The 20,701-nt window shown below is 42.6% G+C and overlaps 1 protein-coding gene across 2 annotated transcripts in view; it reads right to left on the reverse strand.

Moving 5' to 3' along the window:
* Positions 1-20,701, reverse strand: part of ADAMTS2 (ADAM metallopeptidase with thrombospondin type 1 motif 2) — a 165,211-nt gene that overhangs the window by 90,866 nt on the left and 53,644 nt on the right. For both annotated transcript variants that reach the window (XM_015875604.2, XM_032447505.1), the window contains one exon: positions 13,567-13,726. In XM_015875604.2, coding sequence (XP_015731090.2) covers positions 13,567-13,726 — 160 coding nt within the window. The remainder of the gene's footprint in view (positions 1-13,566; positions 13,727-20,701) is intronic.

Here is a 20,701-nt window from a genome sequence, read left to right on the forward strand (position 1 = left end):
GAAATTAAGGCTTCACCTGACTTTGTTGTTAAGGCAACAGTGAGGGGGAGAAGCAAGAGAGGACAGTGGCTATGGGCATGCAGAGGTCAGCCTGGGAGCTCCCAAGCATGCAAGTGCCTTGTTGGTTCTACTCTCAGAGTCCATGAGATCCAGAGTCCTGAAATCCTATCCATAGACACCGACAAGACTGCTGTCTGCTGGGGATCTCCAGAACCTGAACATTTTACATTTGTTACAACGGAAGTGAGAAAGGTATTTATGCATGGAAATGATTCCTGAAAGAACAGGGAGAGCAATCAGTGCTTTGGGCACGGGCACACAAGTAAGCATGTTTCTTTTCAGCAGTAAGAACTCTCAGGTTCTTTGCTTGGGTTTCATGGACTTTAGGGTTGGTGGAGCCTTTTCTTTTTGTGTTTCAATGCAAATTGGCCCATGGATGTGAACTACTCAGACCTGTTAACAAAACATTAACACTCTCACGGCAGTTTTGCTGTAAAATGATTATACATTGGAGGAAAAATGAGAGCAGCAAAGGCCTCATGAAGCACAGCCACTTGGTACACAGCGGTCACAGGACTGAGGAGCTGTGACTGGTCAAATGAGAACTATGGATGAAACCCCAAAGACTGTGACAAGATGGAAGTCCCCAAGACATCCCTTGGAGATGTAAAACCAAGTCTTGGTTGTTCAAAAGAGGTCAGCTGGATAAAGTAGAGAAAAGAAACTGGAAGCACAGAATGTTAACAAAAGAGATGAAAAGTAAGTACTGCTACTTGAACACACAGCAGTGATTTTTGGAAAGCACTGTGGGAAAGGAAGGCACTGTGTATGTCCTGCAAATTGGATTAAAACAATATGAACGGAATAATGAGATCAAGGACATCAAAGTTCATCTCTCAAAATAGGGCTGGACACGGGAAACTTAGAAAATAATTCAATTAGAAAGCATCAGGAAGGAATGGAAGCATGATTATCACTGATAAAGCTTAACAAACTGACATCCCAGCTCCAACTGCATCCATACCAAAGACTGGAGGAAGGCACGCCTGCACAGGTGATGAGAAGAAAGGGGGGGTTGGAACTATATGATCCTTGAGGTCCCTTCCAACCCGGGTAATTCTGTGATTCTGTGAAAGGCTGCACTCATTTAAAGGAAAAAGGAATAGCAAGCACTGAAAACCCAAGGATGGCTGTAACTTGTACTGTTACAATTGACTGTAACACTAACGATCAGGAAACTTCTATCAGATCCATGAATGACAAACTGGTCAAACTTCTTAAAACTATTTGAGTTTCTTGAGATGAAGAAGAATACTAACAAAGGGAAAAGAAACAACTCATGGTGTCCACAGTGCAAGGCAGAACAAGGCTGCATGCTAAACATGTGACATGAGGGCATTTGACAGCCACAAGCCACAAGCTACGTGATGAAAGCACATCTGTTATGCTGTTCCGCAGACCTTATAGTCATATGAAGGCACATGATGTATATGGAATAGAGTGGTAAAACTAAGGAAAGCAACAGTGTTTACCAGTGGGCTCCAATAAGTTTTCTGTAAGCCATGAATGATTTGTCTGCCTCCCAACAGACACAAAAGGGGTCTCCAAAAGATAAGCAGTGTGCAGTGGTTTCACTGTGAACACACACAGCCAGGTCCCTCTGTTTGATGCTCAATTATTGATGCAGCTTCAGGTTGTACATCAGTTCTGCTGTGTGCTAATGAATCTCAAAGTAAGTTATGAAACATCATAGGTACAGACTCAAGCAGACAAAGGCATTTTGCCATTCCTCAATATTTAGTTACCGTGTTTCCCATTGCACTGCACTGGGTCAGCTCTCACTGAACTCACTGCAAAACTCACCATTAAAGAAAAAAATCAGTATGACTGAGCTCTAGTGTATGGTGCAGCTGAATGAGCTGAATGCTACACACTGAGCAACTATTATTTTATTATGAGGGCAGCTCCCAGAAAATACACTGATATAAGGTCTGGAAGAGTTAGCTATCAAATAACAAGCACTGCTTATATTGAGTTTGAAAGAGACACTGATTTATTTGGGAACACAGTTCCACCTCACACTGCAAAAGTGCTGAGCTCCCCTTTAAAAATAATAATCATAAGAAATGTGGCTTTTTAGCTCAGGGATTCTTCCTCCCAGAGAATCTTGGGAGTGCCCAGCCATCCCTCCAGAGACCATCAGGCTGTCCAGTCATCTGACCTGAGACCTGTGAGGATGGTAAATCCTATCAGCAAAATCAATCTTACCCACTGCAAACCTTCAAGGTTCAGATGCACTGGTTTTCTTTCAAGGAACTCTGCCCTTTGCCAGTCCTTTCCAGCAGCATTTAAGCAGCACCAAATACCATCTATTCTGTTTTCAGGCAGTCTAATGAGAGGGTCCCAAATGGAACAGTGTCAGTTGGTTGCTATGAACCAAACCAAAGGCTCTGTGGGTACAGTCAGTGCACCCTTCCACACATCCCACCACCATTACCATCCTCTTAAATTCCATCAGCACCTCTAAGGAGAGAGAAATAGGAGTTACTACAACATTTTTACAACCATCCTACCTGCATCACACAGCCACAAACAAACACCAAAATTAACCCTTAGGGGCTTTTACAATTCCCTTCAATTCCAGCACAGACTTTATCCTGTGTTTTCTCACCTGCATTTTGTTGCCATGCTGTCATCCTTCAGTTTTGCAGTACACTGATAGGTTTCAGCAGCGTTCCAAAAATATTCTGCTTTGGCAATTTGTGACCTCCAGGCCAATATCTGAAACGCTACAATGGGTTGCCATGGAAATGTCAATATAATCAGTCTCTGTGCACATGTGTAATTGTGAGATCCAAGAAAGATACCTGGAAATCTAGAAATTATTCACCTTACAGTGTCTGAAAACACAAAAACCCAACAGGTTTTCCCCTTCTGTTGTACTTCACACAGAAGCATTTCAAGGCTGCCTGGGTCATTCACTACCCTAGAGCCTTTGGGCTGCCCTTTTCTAACCATCTCAGAGCTTAACAAGTCTCCAGAGATTATGGTTAAAGAAAAACAAAGCAAAAAATACCTCAGCTTGCAAGAAGAATATAAAGTTAAACGATTTCCAGTCTGCTCTTTATTCCCTCCTCCTCAGCAGGGATTGGGAAACAGCTAGGCTTCCCATCCTCAGCCATTGGGCCCTCAGCAGAGCCCAGCAGGAGGCAGACAGCAGTGAATACACGGCTACAAGAGGACTGAGGCTGCTGTGAGATGAGGACCAAACCACTGCCCCACTGCACAGGGGGACAAATGACTGCAACACATTCATTAATGTAACAACAGCATTCCTCTGTAAAATGAGAGCCCAAGAAGGAAACCCAAGAGGATGAATGAATTCTATATAATTCATCATAATAGAGTAACGTTTGATTAGACAAACCAGGATTGCTGCCCACTCAGCAACATAAAATACAGTTCCTAGGAAGCACTTCTCAGTATCTACCAACTTCATCCATATTAATAACAAGGCGAGGGCAATTTCTCAGGTCACTGTTCAGCTACTGCTACCAGCTACATCAGATGCTGCCACATGAAGCAACCTGGATGTGCTGACCTATGACAGAAGGATGTTCTCAAAATGTCACCGCTTGCCACATGCAAAGACCTGCTCAAAACCCTGTGGCACTTTGAAGCACACCGTCACTGAGATTCTTCAGGAGATAAAAGGAGGGGGAAGAGAAGCCAGGCAGAGGAAACAAGATCATGAGATAATGGAAGATGATAGATTGTATTTCTTTAAAATTAAAATAAAATAAATAAATAAATCTACTTCATCAAGTGAACCTTCTCTCTCTCTTTCCTGATTTCCCTGTGAAGAATGGGATATTGGAGGATGGGCACCAGATGTGCATCCCAGAGGAGCTGCTCCAGGGCACACCACACTCCTCTGAGCCAGCACACACCTTAAGCACCTTCAACAACTGGTGTACCCCTTCATGTACCACAGGGAAAAAACCTCTTGACAGGAAAACAGACACAGACATGAAGTGCACGGATATCTGGTATTGTGAATTTAAAAGCAGCAGTAAGTAGAAGCTACTATGAGGCATTTCTTTTCAGGTTCCTTTTAGGACTGAGCAAGTCTCATGTCTGACTCATACTTACGATAAAAGAATCCTTCCTAAAACATTCTTTAAATAATCACCTCAGTTTTTACAAAGCTATGATTACTGAAGGAATGATAAAGCGTTACAGTTTCCAAACAAAAAGTTTCTTTTAAACTTGATGATCTGTACTGGGCAAACCCTGCCCTATGGAGCAAAGCCCAGGGAAATGCATCTTGTTCCAGGGACAACTGCCTGAAGCCCAGCAGTGCTGGGGCCTGTGGCCCACATCCCACCAGGCTCTGCAAGCGAGAAGCACTGCAAGGGGTGAGGATGAGCTCCAAGGGCTTCCCACACCTCGGTGTCCTCCTTCACCACTGCCCTCCTCTCCTCACACACACACACACCCCACAGCATCACAGAGACCTTCTACCTGCAGAACTGCCAGCTCTGGGGCTGAGATGAGTTTCATCTCTAACCCCCTCACCATCCAGATTGTGATTAATAATTCTTCCCCTTGAAAGCACTGTGCATTGCTGGGCAGGCAAGCAGTGCCAGATGGTCTGTGCACACACAGAGCTGGAACAAGCGACTGCACAAAATCTCACAGATAAAAGGAAAAGCAAAGATACAAAACCAGGCTTTTAATCAAAGAACCTCTAGAAAACTAGAACACACAGTATTTAACCCACTAACAAGCACTGTAGTTCTAAGAGCAAAGCCTTAATACCCTTTGTATAGGATGGGGCAAGGGGGTGTCTCTGGGGACACACAGCCAGCGGAGGGCAGGATCCCCACAGACACTGAGGTAAGCAATAAAACAGTTCAGTCGCCTGCCCATCTCAGAGCCCCCTGAAACACAAGGGACACAACCCCTAAGACAACAGAAGTCTTATTACTACCTGCAAATTTTCACATGGGACTTCATGCCACATGCCTGGCTGGGGAGCAAATACTTGGAAAAATAATTATAGGTCCTTTGTAACACGATCATTTAAAGGGATCAGTCTGAGCTCACAGTTCGCATCAAGATCCTTCTGCCTTCAACTTGTTCCACTGCTTCAAAACAGTGTTTCTGTTCTTGATAGAAAAGCACACGTTTTAAAGAAGAAATAAGTTTACTACTGTGCCAGAGCACACATCTCAGCAGTTTTGAATCTGAAGCTTTACCAGCTTCTTCCTGGGCTGAGATCCTTTTGTAACTGCAGGAAAGCACTGGGGAAAGGAGACTTGCACAAGCCGAAATGAACGTTAGCGCTCCTGGTGTTTATTCTTCAAGTGAAAGTTATTTTTACTTAAGAAGCCCAAGCAGCCCCAGGCATTGCTTACAGAACTCAAAACAGTGGACACAAATAAACAAACAAGAGTTAGAAAACAGCTGGAGAAAGTTGTTACCCAACACCAGCTCCAGCTATTGGCACAGCTCTGTGCAGTGGGCACCCACCCCACACTCACTGTTGGATCACTGCAGGTGCATCTCTGGCCTCTGCAGCTTTGACATATTGAAGCACTCTGCCTTTAACTAGATGTATGCTTAGGTACAAGAAAGCATTTGCTTATAGGGACACACTTAGTGTACAGTGGCCTCTGTGTAATTAAATCACTGCAGAGAAGACCAAAATGATCGCTCTATTTCTCCCACTGGGAGAATACAGCAACCCTTTCAGTTTCCCCTCTGCAAGCAGTGCGACACAGCAGCACCCAGCATCCCCTCAGTGGCCAGCCATCAAGCAGCAGAGTTCCCAGCTGAGAACAGTCAGACCCAGCTGGAATCTTTTTCAATTCTTGGACCACTTCGTAAGGCCTCACATGTGACTCCTCTGTTGCAAGAGATGACAGAAATTTCAGCATTTGAAGGATATCCATCTCCCTCACAACTCTGGGCTTGCCCATTGCTTCCATTTGATGATGCCTGGAGCTTTTTGCCTGATCAAACCATTTTATCATCATTATCATGGACAGCAGACAAGATTTATGCTGCTTTCAGTCTACAGCAAATGTTTATCGGCGTTTTCTACTCGAGCTGACTTCGGTGACGCACACCAGATGCTATTTTGCATATTGTTATTAAACACAGAGTTTGAATAATCCCATCATACAAAACACCAAGCGGTACACGTTACCCATGTTTTTGAATTCTCAGCTTCAGAATCCATTTCCCAAGCAGAGACACAGCCTGCAGAACGCATTCAGTTGTCAGGACAGAATATTAAGGTCTTTCTGCAAACAAGTTTTCCCCCTTTGTGCCAGGCAGAGACATCAGAACCCGCTGGATTATTGCCACGCTCCGTCTTCCTCAGCAGGTTGGACAACACAAACATAGCTGGTAAATAAACAGTCCCCACAAGGATGACACTTTGTGGAAAAACTCCCAATCCATGCGAAGCTGCAAAAGCGTGTGGGTGTGCACATACATTTCCATAAGCAAGAGCTCCACACACGCCTGCAGGCAGCTGCACACACACACGTCAGTACTCGCATGGGAAGGCGAGGTTTGACTTATGAACCGCTGCTCCTATGAACTCCGGTCTGACGGTGGGCTATTAGCAGCAAAGGACAATACCAGCTTTCAGTAAAAACAAGGTTGATGTTGCCCCTGTCCAAAAGGACAATGTTTTGTTCTCTCATTGCTCCCATGAGGTTGTGAGGGTAAAGTCATTAAGTCCTGGAAGATCAATGGGTATAAAAAAGGCAGAATAAAGCAAATGCTCATGAGATCTGTTGTTAAGAGTTTTGTCTCTATAAACATATCTATAAACAAATGAGTTTTGACTAACAATAAACATAAACAAGTCATTAGTCAAGCTTAGCTTCACACACCCCTTGTGCTGAATTAATAGAAAAGTGTTTTAAAAAAAAAAACTAAACAAAACATTTCCCCCATGTTTTCAACAGCTTCTCACAAATACCTGTTAGAATCATTTGTATGAGGGCTCTTGTTTTATGGACCAATATCAGCTTTATTATCATTTCCTTATATTTAGCAGCACTCAGTACATTCCGCTCCAGCTGTAAGCTGTTTACAGCAGTCACCCAGAGCCTTCTCATGTTGTTTCAATTTAGCAGAGAAGCTAACGTGAACTTGTCAGTTGAGAATGAACTGAATCTAATTTCTTTGATTGGAAAACAATACAAGTGAGTTGCAGATATTTCAGTAAGCACAACCAATGTCAATGACATTTAATTCACGCGTCATTGATCAGAAGTAGAAAGCATCGGCAACAAGTTCAGTCTCTAAAGGATGAACCCACCTCCAATCAGAAAACGTTTGACCCAAGGGATGTATGTAAACAAATGCTACTGAAATCAGTTTGACTTCAATACCTGCTTGTAACTAAGCATGCAAGTGAGTGCTTCCTCAAAGTCTACATGCATCTCCAACTGCCTAATGAGGATTGTAAGGGATGAATTTAGCAATGGAAGTCCTTAATATAGTATCACTGTGTTCCTGTAGAAGCTGTTTATTAAAGGAATGACTGTGGTTTTGTTGAGTGCATTGAAGAGGGGCCAGGAAACCACAGTGGAGCCAGCACACATGGCAGCGCTCTGCTCTGGCCCCTCTGCATCCCCCACTGCATGCAGCACCTCAAGCAGCTCCGCTCCACACAAATAGCATCCAAAAAAAGAATCTTTTTTAAAAGTGTTCTGTTCAATGATCCCCATTACACGTTTACTCCCAGCCACAAGAACAGCTGCCTAGAGCAGGCTGGGATGACAGGGTGGGTACAGTGCAAATCCACTGTGGGGTAATCCATGGATCTATGGCAGAAAGTTCTATTAACTCTGGAAAGAAGTCTACTCCTTCTATTTCGTGCCATGCATATAAAAGCATATCGCTCATTAGAATTCAAGTAATCATCCCAGATGATTTATTGCACATTTATGAAAAATGAATCTTCAGATTTATCCAAGAGTTTCACATTAGCTCCTCACTTGCCTGTACCAGCAAAAAAATGCTTCATCAGCCACATCTTCTGTGGTTGGGAAGGGTGACATCCAATGGCCTAAGAACCCTCTGGGGACTTTTTCATAAGTGCACAACCTCACTTCTTATTCAAAACCTGAAGCACAACTAAATTCTCGATCTTTCTCTTCCCAGAAAAGCCCCATGAATCTGCAATGTGCAATTCAGAGAAAACCCAAGGCAGGAGAGAGACAGATGTATTTATCATGCACAGATGATGTAGGAAGGAGGAAAAAAAACTCATCAGTGCCTTACTGACTACAAAATAAGGAACAGCAATTAATCAGCAGGAGTACACTCTGAGAGGAAATATCGATTGGATTTGGAGAAACTTTGGTTTGCTGAAGGAACAGTTCCTCTGCAAAGGTAACCAGAAAAGTTTCTGTAAATTAGAATGGCACCTGGCCAGCCCACAGCTGATCCGAGTGCTGCTTCAGGCAAGCCAGCAGAAATGTGCAACTGACTCTCATTGGTTTCTAAAGAGTAATTTAAATACATTAGTAAATCAATGACATTGGCAGTTTGATGGACTATGATGGAGGAGTCCTCCTCTGAAACATCATCTTTGAAAACTGCAAAGCTCTGGCAACTGAGCTGTTACAACTTCACCAGGGCTTTGTTTTGTTTCTCACTTTATCTTTGCTCCCCTCTGCCCCCCAACAGCTTCCAGTGTGTTGTTATTCCAGCTTACACTGACAGGACGTTTCTCTCCCACTGGACTGGCCCCCAAGCCCTCAGGACCCCACTATGTCCCATCAGTATGAGAAAGGAGAAAGGTTTTATTTGGCCCTTCTAGGCCATTGCTCTCAGGAGCAGGACAGAAGGTATGAGAGCTGAGGAGCTCTGCTCTGACAGTGTATAGATACAAGCTCAGAAAGAAGATGGTTGCTTCTGTTGAAGAAAAGCACAAACTTATTTCCTTGTACCTGACTGGCGTACACTTACATCTGGTGGGGTGTTAGCCACCCTGAACTTAACATAGGAAACAGTGGTTGACATTTAGAGAAAAGCAAGCCATTTTTGCCCCAGGAAGCACCTCACAGGGTCATATAAAAAGATCACATCTTTCAGCACCAAGTCCCATCTCCCTGAAGATCTGACCTCAGGCAAACCCAAGCACTGCTGTGGAAGGAGCTATGATCCAGCAGGAGATGTGCAAGCCTGCCCAGCCTGTCAGCCTGGAGTACATTCTTGATGGCACTTCTGTCAGGTTGGGCTTCACCATTCCAAGGGATTTAATCTGCAGTTAAAGATAGAACAATCTCCCTGCCTCAAGAACATCTAGAGAGTTACCTTGTCCTCAGTAATAAACAGCTCTTTGCTAAGGTCAACCTTCATCCACACAGTAAATAAAACTCAACTCAAGTGAGTTTCTGTTTCTCAGCAGTCAAGCAATAAAACAAAACTCTAAATAACATATTTAGACAGTGATTTTGAGAGAGAACACAGACATTAAGGAAGTTTCCATATAATCATTGCCTCATGGTTGATCAACATAACAGGCAGTGATTTTGCCAGGGATAGGGTTTAGATGGCTGACATCCAGATCATCTTTAGACACAAAAAAGGTCAAGACCTCATCATAACCATTAATTGATTCCTTCTCTCTTCGCTTAACACCTAAAGAACATTTCAAGGTTAAAAAATGCATCTTCAACAAAAGAAAACAATCCTCATGTTTGCATATTTAATTCTATTATGTAGGAAACCTTACTGCTGTCAAGCAACATTTCTCACCTATTTAAGAAGGAATTCAACTGGAAATTCTAAGATTTTCAGCATGCTGCCTATTTTTGATCTAGAAGAAGATACTTCATTACATGCATGCAAACAGTAAAAACATACTTGCTAGAAGTTGGGTTTATTTCCACCATACCTGCCACACATCAACCAGTACATAATAACATGTCTTTCCAAAACAATTAGCCCAACAGGGACAGCTGTAGTGAGCTGTCACATATAAAAGTCACATGGACTTTTATAGCCGAACTCCATAGTTTTAGTTGCATAAAATCCAAGGCTTAGGTTTCTCCAGCACATTCACAAATTGTAGTGTTTACAGAGGCAAAACAGGTAGAAATGCTGTTCCCTTTATGCTGCAATCCTCACTAGAACCAGGCAGTCCTACACCAGTCAGAACACAGTGATTCAGGCTGCCAAAGAAAGTACTTGCTCTTCCAATTTTTTGATGACATGGACACAAAATCAAATCCTATGTTGTCTGAAATCAGACTGCAGCTCTGCCACAGCAATAAGGGTACACCTCACATCCTCAGAGGGCAGACCGACTCACCCAGCTCCAAGTCCAGGGGATTTCAGTTCCTTCACCTCTTTTCTCACTGGGGTGAAAACAGATTGTCCCATTTCTGGGACAAAGAATGGAAGAGACTGAAACCTTTAAAAGAAGCTCATCTCTATCTTTCTAAGCCCAAACATTCAAAAATCATAACTTTCAACCCTCTCCCAGATCATGGGATTTTGAAAGATGTTATCTTCAAAATTAGGGAATTTTATATACTGTGTAGTTCTTCATTTTAAAATATTTACATAGAAAACCAAGTTTTTTTCCAACAGTTAAAAGAAATAGAAGCTCCTTTAGTGGAAGAAAAAACCTCATCCCATATTTATATGATTCCTGGAGGCTGAACTTTAAAAATAGTCCAACCATTACAATTCATCACATGTAAATTTATGGGACTTGGCAACTGTGTCAGTGTCTCCAGGGATGATGGAAGAGGAGGAGAGCTGTTGGCTAAATGGGTTAAATGCTCTTTTTTTTTTTTTTTTTATCTTTTATTTATCTATTATTTCTTTATTAAATAGAAGGAGCTGAAAGTGGTTTCTTAAGGAAGCCCATTGATTCATTCTGAGTGTTATGAAGGCATGTAGCACATTGCACTTCCCAATACCCCACAGTAAGTATTCTGACACTTGTTCAACAAAACTAGATGCATTCTGCAGAAAGACAAACTAGAAAATAAAAATGCTCTTTTTTTTCCTGAAAACCACGGCCTTTCTAAGGCTATTGCCCAAAGCAAACGAGGAGTGAAAAGTCAGGTTTAATAAGAGTACAGGAGAAGAGCAGTTTCAGAGTAGCTGTTCATTTTCTTGTTTTGTTCAAGGCAGAGAAAATCCCACAGGAGCAAGAAAAGAACAGTAATTTGTGGATTCACTCTGTTTTTCCAAACAGAAAAAATAATCTTTAATCAATTTTACAAATCAAGAGAGGACAGGTGGAGGGAAGATTATTACTCATTGCATTCGTTTCCTTATTCTAAAATGTAAAATAAAAGAAACCACAGCCAATCCTACCTAGCACAGACACCTGCTCTTCCAGACATGGTCAGTGCTACAGCTCAGCTACGCTTGTGAGAGCTCAGCCACATTTTTGCTTTGTAATTCCACAGTGCCAGCTGACAGCTATTATTATTTTGTGCCTTTGCACCAGCGCTTACAAACTTCAGTCTTTATGCAGGTGCACAGCTCATTAGGGCCCCGAGGAGGCCCAGCAGCAGAAGGCTGCCAGCATCACACACCACCCCGCAGCACAGCATCCCTATCAGTCACACCTGGCAGTCCATGCCCAGCCCCACAAGAAGCTGTGATCTGCAGAGGTTCTCAGACACGGCTGTCAGAAGAGCCTTCCTCTCACATGCCAATAACTGGAGCTGATCTGCAGTTTACGCTTCGCTGTGTACCAGACTCCTACTCCTGAGGAATATTTACCATCCAAAAACAAAAATACTGCCATAAGGTGTGAATAACATCGAGTCTTTTGTTTAAGAGGAAATACGGCGACTGGCTGATATTTTCCAACACTGCAATAATTTTTATAAACACCTACCAACAGAGCAACTTCCACCAGATGATTCTGGGATTGTGGCTCTCAGACCTGCCACCCCCAGCTCTGGTTTGAAATGAACACAACAGCAATCAGAAGAACCCCAGATGGCCCTGCATTGATCCCAACATCCTTGAGTCATTCTGGTGGCCAAACTGGGAAAAAGTCAGATGGCTCCCATTGTTTGCTTCTTTTTTTTTTTTGTCTTCAGATCAACTTGAATACTGAGAAGTTTACACTATTGGCCCTAACACAGCTGCCTGTTTGTTGCAGGGCAGTTTTGGAGTCCCCTCCAACTTAATTCTATGAGTCTAGGACCCCAATTTCATGGCCTAATCTCCGTGACTGGTCCTCCATGAGGTTTGGGTAGATTAATACATGCAGAGTTTTTACAGCAGGTCACAACATCCATCTTTTGAAAACATATCAAGAGAGAGAGGGATCACCCAGAACATTAATACAGAGAAAAGTCTAACCCTTCGTGTTGTACCTAAAACATACTGCAATAGGATAATGTCAGGGTGCAGCAACAAATAACTCTGCTGTTTGGTACATGTATTTGGAACAAAAACACAGATAGATTTTTGTTTCTAGTCAAACAACGCAGTTAATCTCAGTGTTAACGCCAGCTGTCATAACATCCACTTATGAGGTTTGCAGCCATTATTTATTCAGCAAAAAAGGAAGTAAAACCAAACAGAAATAGAAGATACTGTATGGAAAGGTTGTTTATGCTTAGATCATTTTACTCATAACATGACTGAAAGCACAACAGAACGGCACGGTTGCAAAGCCTTAAACTATGTAGCATAACATTCTGCTTTAACAAAAGAGCAGAAGGCACAGAAATAAATAAACAAACAAAACAGCTGCTTACCTTCAGAAGTTCTCAGATACACAGGAATCTCCAAAAAAAAAAAAAAAAACAACAAAAAAAAAAAACCCCTCGCACCCACTGCCAACCCATAAATGAGGTCTGGAAGGGGGTGGACCCTGGCTCCTCCCCCTTCTGATTAGTTTGGTGCATGCAATCACCTGGGTAGGCCTTGCTTTTCCACCAGGTGCTCAATCACTGGTTCAGTCTGTGACTTAATATTCCCCCTAAGCTACTACTGTGTACTTCATACACGTTATGTTAAATTTCACAAACAGAAGCATAAATAAATCCAGGAAGTTTGTGTTCATATCAGAATATACCATTATTTCACCACTGGGAATAAATTTAGCCCTGTGAAGATACTGACAACAGAAAGCCTATGTATCACGTCAGCATTAGGGTCCCTGCTGTGGCCTTCCAACACAGCCTTTGCAAAGACAGCACTGGTACCTCTCTGAGTAGATAGGGCACCTATGCAATGCTGCTCCATCCACTGCCCCCTTCCTCTGCTCTGCCACAGGGACTCAGCTGATACAATGACTTCATGCTATGTCTAGAGCCAAGAAAGCTCCTTAAAGCGTACAAAGCTCCATCATCCTGGAGACAGTTTTAGCTGCTATAGTACTTGCAGTACTTGCTTACCTCAGCTAAAGTTCTCAACTCCTTTCCTACCTTTTTACCTACACAGGAAGAACACCACTTTGAGGATAGCAAAAGAAGTCAGCAAGCCACGTTGGCTACGTGCCTTTAGTTACACTTTATATGTCAACCAGTATTAATATTTCTGCCTTACCGTTGTACAGGGTATCTGCATCCTCAATAGGAAGCTGCTTCTTGGCAGCTGCTCTGCGATAGACCACGTGTGTTCTGCCTCCTTCCTCCTCCTCCTCACGGGTCCCCTTCTCCAGAGGTTCAATGAAGAACTCGTCCTTGTCCGTGCGAATCATGCCAGCCTGGAGGAACAGGGCAGAGATCGAACATTTTGTGTTACTGTGCACACAGCTGACACTGTGAGTAAACAGTTACAATATGCTTAAGCACACATTAGTGTCCTCTAGAGAGCAATTAGGATGCAGAGAGGAAGCCAGGTGAATTCTTTATTAGAGCAAAATGAAGTTCCATTTCTGCAGCTTGACAAGAAAGGACAAAAGGTAAAACCCTGAACCAAAGGGATTTCTCCTTAAACCTGATGAGCAAAGCACAGGTCTGAGAATCTGTCTAGAAAATACCATCTCAATTAGAAACCAGCTACAATGCCAGTTAATACGACCTTGGCTATCTTTCAGCCACAGACTGCTCCAGTGCCTCCTATCTGCTAAACAGAGGATCAAGTCAGCGCCATAAGCTGGTCCTGATGGGCAGTTCCACAGCCAAAAACTGTAGAGTCAGCCTTTCTGTTCAGGAGCAGAACAGAAGTGCTACCGCTTACATGCAGGCAAATAAGCACAGAGATTATTTTCTCATTGACACAAAGGGCTGCACTGACAAATAATAAAAGAACTCTTTCAAGAATTAGCCACAGCTCGGTTTAAGAAAGGTGCTGGAAGTGTATTGCTGAGAGAAAAGCCTATGCAGCCTGGAACAGCCACCCTGGTATGAAAAACTGAGACATTTACACTGCCACAGAGCACCTCAGGGGAGCATCATCCAAATGATCCTCAGCACTGAGCACAGCAGGGAAACCACCACAGAGACCAAACATTTTAAGAGGTATTTTCATGGTTTTCATGCAGGTGGAACAGCTGGGCACCGGGGTGTCCCACACGTGTCTCCCACTTGCAGCCCTGCCCCAGGGCACAGGATACAGTGGGCAGTAGTTCCCTGCAGGGCTGGTTGCCTTGAGTCCATTTTTCTTTGTGTATTTACAAATCTGTGTTTTAGAACTTAAAGTGACGAAAAGTTACCATGTACATTGAAAGTCTTACCGTTGATACGGAAGTAACTTTAAACTGTTACAGAGATAAAACCAAAATGACCTTCAGAAGAACCTCCCTCCTCATCACACTGCTTTCCACTCTGCCCACTGAGGACGCGCAACTCACAATTGAATGTAACTCAGGGCTTGTGCTTCAGGGACCCCCATCCCTGCTGGGAGAGGCCCGACCACAAGCTTCCAAACAAAGCGGTTTGGCTGCCTCAAACTTAGCACCCTCACTTGAAACAAGCATCATCTAAAACCTTACAATATTCCAGTAGTAAAGTTCTCATATAACCCTTATTTTTCCTTCTACAAGCAGCAAACTGCATTTCTACCGCTATAAATACAGTATGTTCTTTGGTTCACTCTTTGGAAAAATGTCAGGTTCATTTGTCATGTCTTAACTCACATTAGGCAAGATTTCCAGTCCCAGATTTCATGTATGTAATGTATACAGAAACAGATTGAAGAAGACGGATTAAAGAAGCAAAATTATATCGAAGCAATTTAAACCGATGCCATCCTGCCTGTATAGAGAGGAAACTGAAACTGTTTCTTCTTAGCTAATTTAGATTCTACATCAGGCACAAAAAAGGTGAGACAGGCTCAGCAGCTCAAGGAAACTAAAACAAGCAAGTGCTCAACCCAGAGAGACAACCACTGATATTCTGGAGCGTTTTAAGGAGTACACAACAAATTCAGAACTGAATTATCCTTTGTTCTCCTTTTAATATTTACTTTACCTGTATATATACACACATTTCTTCTGGTATTGGATATTATATCCAGCAATTTTAAAGCCTTCTTGTGAGAAATACACAACTAAAGATGAAGAAGGAATGGGCACTTGCATGCTCAGCTGCACAGGATACAACGCATGTGCCACACACATGCCCAGGAGAAACACAGGGACATCCAATGAAAGAATAGGATTTTGCTTTTAGCAAGTAAGCTGAATTATTGCAAACATGTTTATATATATTTCTGGACTTTTTAAACCTATTATTAACTTGCTGCCAAGTAGCTGCCCACCCACCAGGTGCTCATACTCCATACCCTGCTTCTCGGATGGATGCAACACAAGTCTGTATAACCCCATGGCAATATTCTTTCTAATCCTGTCAGAATGTACAAAGGGAGAAACTTAACCTTCCAGCATGGATATACAGGTATATTTTGTCTCCCGTTTTCATCTTGGATTTTCTCTCTTATGCTGGAATTTTTCCTTTAGACCTCAGAAACACATCCATTATTTTTGGTCTAGGAGTATTAGGGAACAGTATGTATTTGGATTGTAAAAGAATTGTATATTTTTATATAGATTCTATATTCTGCACAGTCATTCAATTAGCCAACTTATTCTTCTGTCTTAAGTTGAATTAATTAAATAAGAAAATATGAATTTATTTAAGAATTTAGGAATAAAATTCATTGAGACTGCAAGGCAGAGTCCTTACAGCAATCCAAAGTTCAAGCCATCTGCCTAAGGACATGCCCACAATCATAGAAGACCCATTTAGATGGCACTCCTGCATTTCTCCACCACACGCTTCCTTGCCAGTTCAAGCAAGAGGTTTAACCTCTTTACCTTCATTTCGCTACTTCTTAACCGCCACAACAACAGTCTTGTAGGATAATTTAAAAGGCTGACATGTTTTTTGCCAAGTTAAGCTTGGAATGAATTGCCTCATGATTTTGTTCTGATATAACTCAGAAGCCCTTGTACTTCTGGGAGGAACACTGAGTAAGCCATTACACCTTCCTCTTCTGGAGCTCCTAAGATCAAACTAAGGTGAGTATGAGAATATTGCAAAATAATGATGGCAGCTGTGACTACATCCTGTGGCTAAATAAAGTACAAATTAATTGAAAATGCATTTGTTTTTGGAACACACTAGCTGAAGCAAAGAGCCCATAATATCCCACTATTTCCCAAAGCAGGACATCCCCCAGACCTTCCATCCAAGGGTTCCCAGATCCCAGCAGCAAATTACTCAAGTCAAGTGCTGCTTAGCACTTATTAATATGCATTAAAGGCAGAAGGCACTTAATCCAAAGGAAACTGCAGTTCAAAGAATCAAAACCTCTGCTAAGGCCAGCAAGGCAGTTATTTAGAAGTGGAAGCCACTCAGGAAAAAAACTCATAAGGATGGCAGAGAGTAACTGCCCTGTTTAATTAAGACAAAGATTATATTGATAAGCCTCAAAAGAGTCCATAGCAACACACAGGGCTGGGATTAGGGCTCCACTAATCTCTTTGTGGAGCAATAGAGCTCCAGTACCCCTGAAGACATGCCAGGCTTTCAATGACCACAGGGTCTACAAATACCCATAAGGACAGCACGGACCCCTCCCTACCTGCCTATCTATCCAGAACGAGGCCATGTACCATCAGGCCACACCTCCCCATGGGACCTGCTGCCCCATCACCGTGCTGGGTGCATCCCCACCAGCCAGAGCTCCCAGCAGCTCTCCCCACACAGCTCTGCGTTGGAGGGGGCCTCACCTCAACACCCCAACCCCACTCACATTAGTAAAGGCATTCTTTAAAAGTCTAATTTGACAGAAAAACTGCCTGGCATATTTAGGATCTACAGAAAACCCTCAGTTTTAGAGCTTTACCTCCTGTGGCTAATTAAATGTGCACTCAGTGAGTAACTTAATTGTCTCCTCATTCCCATTCCCATCACAGCTCCTGTTCTAGGCTGTAATGAAGCAACCCATCTAGCTGCTGCTTCAGGACTCCAGAGCTTCAGCCCATCCTGTAACCACAAGTTTAATTAACGTTCATTTTCTTCCTCATTAGTACAGCTTTACAAAGTTTCTCATTGCCACATAAAGGCAGATTTACTTCCCAATCTCCAAGCACGTGATGCAGACAGGAAGCTAAAATTAAATGTGAGCAAACCTGAAATTAATAATAATTTTTAAAAAATCTAAATGTCTGCTTCTTTAATTAAATCCATAACCTACAAAAGCAGAGTGTTTCATGGACTCTTAGAACATATATTTCTGTAAATAGAGTTCTGGGTTTTCTGGGGGGGGGATATTTGATTCTGAAAAAAAACTGCCACATAGGGCAGAATTTGGTTCTACCTGTGCAGAGTCAAATCCTAAATACAGCCCTGAACTTCATGGAATCCTCCTTAACACCTAAGGGAGGTTCAGACTATCTGACCATTAAGCTGAGTGCTTGGTTAGCAGCCTGCACTCCCTATGATATGATGTCAAGGAATCCTCCAGAGGGGAATTCGCAGTATGGAATCCTCCCAGCAATCAATTTTCAGAGAAGCAGAGATGGGAGATTTGCATTTCACTGTACAGTTGCCAGAAAACATTCTGTAAATGACTCAAAAGAGAAAGCATTTATATTTGCAGGACAACAGAGCAGACAGGGACTTATTCCAGTTCTATATCAATGTGTCTATATTCTAAATATACTTTATTGCTTTACATTTGACTAACACTGGAACTAATATGGCACTTTCAGGAGAGGATCAAAAAGCAAATTGAATGTATTGTTTGTATTTACGATCCTTCTCTTAGATCTCAGGTGTCTGGAGCAAGATCACCGAGGAAGCCTGGGTATAACCAAGGACACAGACCTTCCAAATTCATTCCATCCCATATGGGATTTCTCATTATTTCCAGTTCCCAATCATGAAGTACATTGATTCAGGAGCAGGCATGCTTGGCATTTTGTTTCCATTCATTCATGTAGACAGTAATTAAAAAATAACCTTATGTCATGTTTACATTGGATTCTTTGAGCATATGCCTTGAATTGCTGAAGCACTGCACAGCTAATCCACTTTGCTCTGAGGTGAGTTGAAGTTCTGAAGGAGTTGCACCAAACCCTTGTAAGATGGTGCCCCTCACTGTGCTGTGTATTGCTGTGTATTGCTGCTCTCCTGAATGCTGATTTGTTCAGTCCCAGGCAGGACGTAGAAAAGCAAGAAGAGAAAAAGATTTAATTGAACATGTTTTTCTTACTGTCACTCTAGAAGGACTATTTCTCAGTTTTTATTTCCAAGTCAACTTGTGATTAAGTTGCTTTATTTTCCACATTTCCTCAGAATAATTATGTATACAAAGAGGAGTTGCATAGATAGCTCGATAGAGAAGCAAAGCTGTATGAAAACTGCATGTTTCTTAGTGCCCCTATTCATCCTCTGCAAAATAGAGTTAAGGTCACATTTTTAATGCATTTGGGACCTACTAATGAAAAGCAGCACGCATAAGAGCCATTTATACTGAGTGCTTTCATGACAGTCTGCTTTCTCACAGTCCCTGTAGCACAAGGGAGAAACATAGAATATAGAAGTACAGAAATATGTGTCTGCGTGCTTCCACTGCTACTGGAAATAAAGTTTTGTCCGTGGAGCCCAGCTCAGTCCCAACACTATTGCAGGTGTGATTAATAGCAGCAGTGAGACAAATCTGCAGCCAATATAACCCGATGCAAACAGACATGCGTTACTTTATAGGAGATGAGAATCCGGACTCAAACCTTGCATATAAATAATGCCATAACTCATTTTGAGTTTTTAAAAGGAGGATTTGTGGTTTTTGAAGAGGTGCAGCAGTGGGACAGCCTGTACCTCTGCCCCTGCACTGCCCCTGCTCCCCTCTGAATCCTGGCACCAGGGAGGGTGGATCTTTCCAACAGCTTCACCACAGGTAAACGTGGCTTTATGCAAGGAGTGTCTGAAGCTACAGCCTGCAGAAATGCAACAGAGCCCCAGGAGCAGAGAGATGCCCAGCAGGACCCCACGGCTGAGCGGTGACACAGCATTGCTCCTGTGGCAGGTCTGGCTCAGCCTTCCTGGTGCTTCCAGTCCCAGCAGCTCTGAAGAGCTAAGCTGCCAGGCCTGATATCATTCTGGAGCTTTTTTTTGTTTGTTTAATTATATTTTAAACAGAAACCAGCAGTTTTTTAGCTAAAATAATGTTCCAGCATGAGCATTTTGGAAACGACTGTAGGTCTGAGGTCCCCAGGTACGTGTAATTCCAAACAAGAAAGAGGTGAGTTATTAAATAGCTGTTAAGGATGAAAATGATAAATGTGGCAGATCCTGCTGACTCAGGGGATTGTAAACTTGATTGCTGTTGTTGCAAGCAGGGAATAGTAAGTGAGGTTCCCTGCAACAGAGTTTCTCAGTTTTAATCTTTCAGAGGGGAAAATCGTGAATATTGAGATATTGAGTCCATGAATTTGCTAACAGCAAAATCCAAACGGATTAACTTTTCCACTTCAACACAAGGAACCATTTGAAATAACGCATTTCTGAGGTCACTCTGACAAAACACGCAGTTGAGTTCTACCCTCAGCAATGAAAATGAATTGCTGTTCGGCAAGAAAACAAAACCAATCCGACTGGAGAGCTCTTCAACTCCAATTCTCACAAAATGGGGTGGCTGCTACACGAGTTTCTTTTCAAAAATATATTTCCTTAAGGCACAAATCACCACGCGCTGAAGCCAACGAGTGTCACATCCATAAATCTCAAGGCCAGGATTCATAAATGGGTTCATAAATATTCAAGCAGTTTAGTCTGACCTTCTGTGTGAGACAGGCCAAAGACTTTCACCAGAGCCTCACTGCAGCCTCCCAAAAACAGACACCATCCAGAATGCAGCAGGGCTGGACTGCATCCATTAATGGGTGGAAAACAGAGTCTAAGTCTTTGCTGTAAGTAAACAAGATTAAAGACCATACACTGGAGGGAAAGGATTTACTGTATTTCAATATATATTTACTATATTTGCATATATATACTTCAAAATTTCTATATATAATGCATTTGAGTAGAAATTTCGCTTTTAAAATAAGATTACTTCAGTGCTTATAAACATCCTGACTCTTCCCTGTAGAAGATGTCCCTGCAGCACCATTTCACGTTACACCAAGCTGCTGAATGCCAACTCCAGGGCAGCTCACTGCTGAAGCAAAGACACTCCGACCTCCTCTGCCTCTACTCTGCCCTCTCCAGAGACAGCGTGGTCAGGA

This window comes from Coturnix japonica, chromosome 13 (genome assembly GCF_001577835.2).
Source record: "Coturnix japonica isolate 7356 chromosome 13, Coturnix japonica 2.1, whole genome shotgun sequence".
Taxonomy (NCBI): Eukaryota; Metazoa; Chordata; class Aves; order Galliformes; family Phasianidae; genus Coturnix; species Coturnix japonica.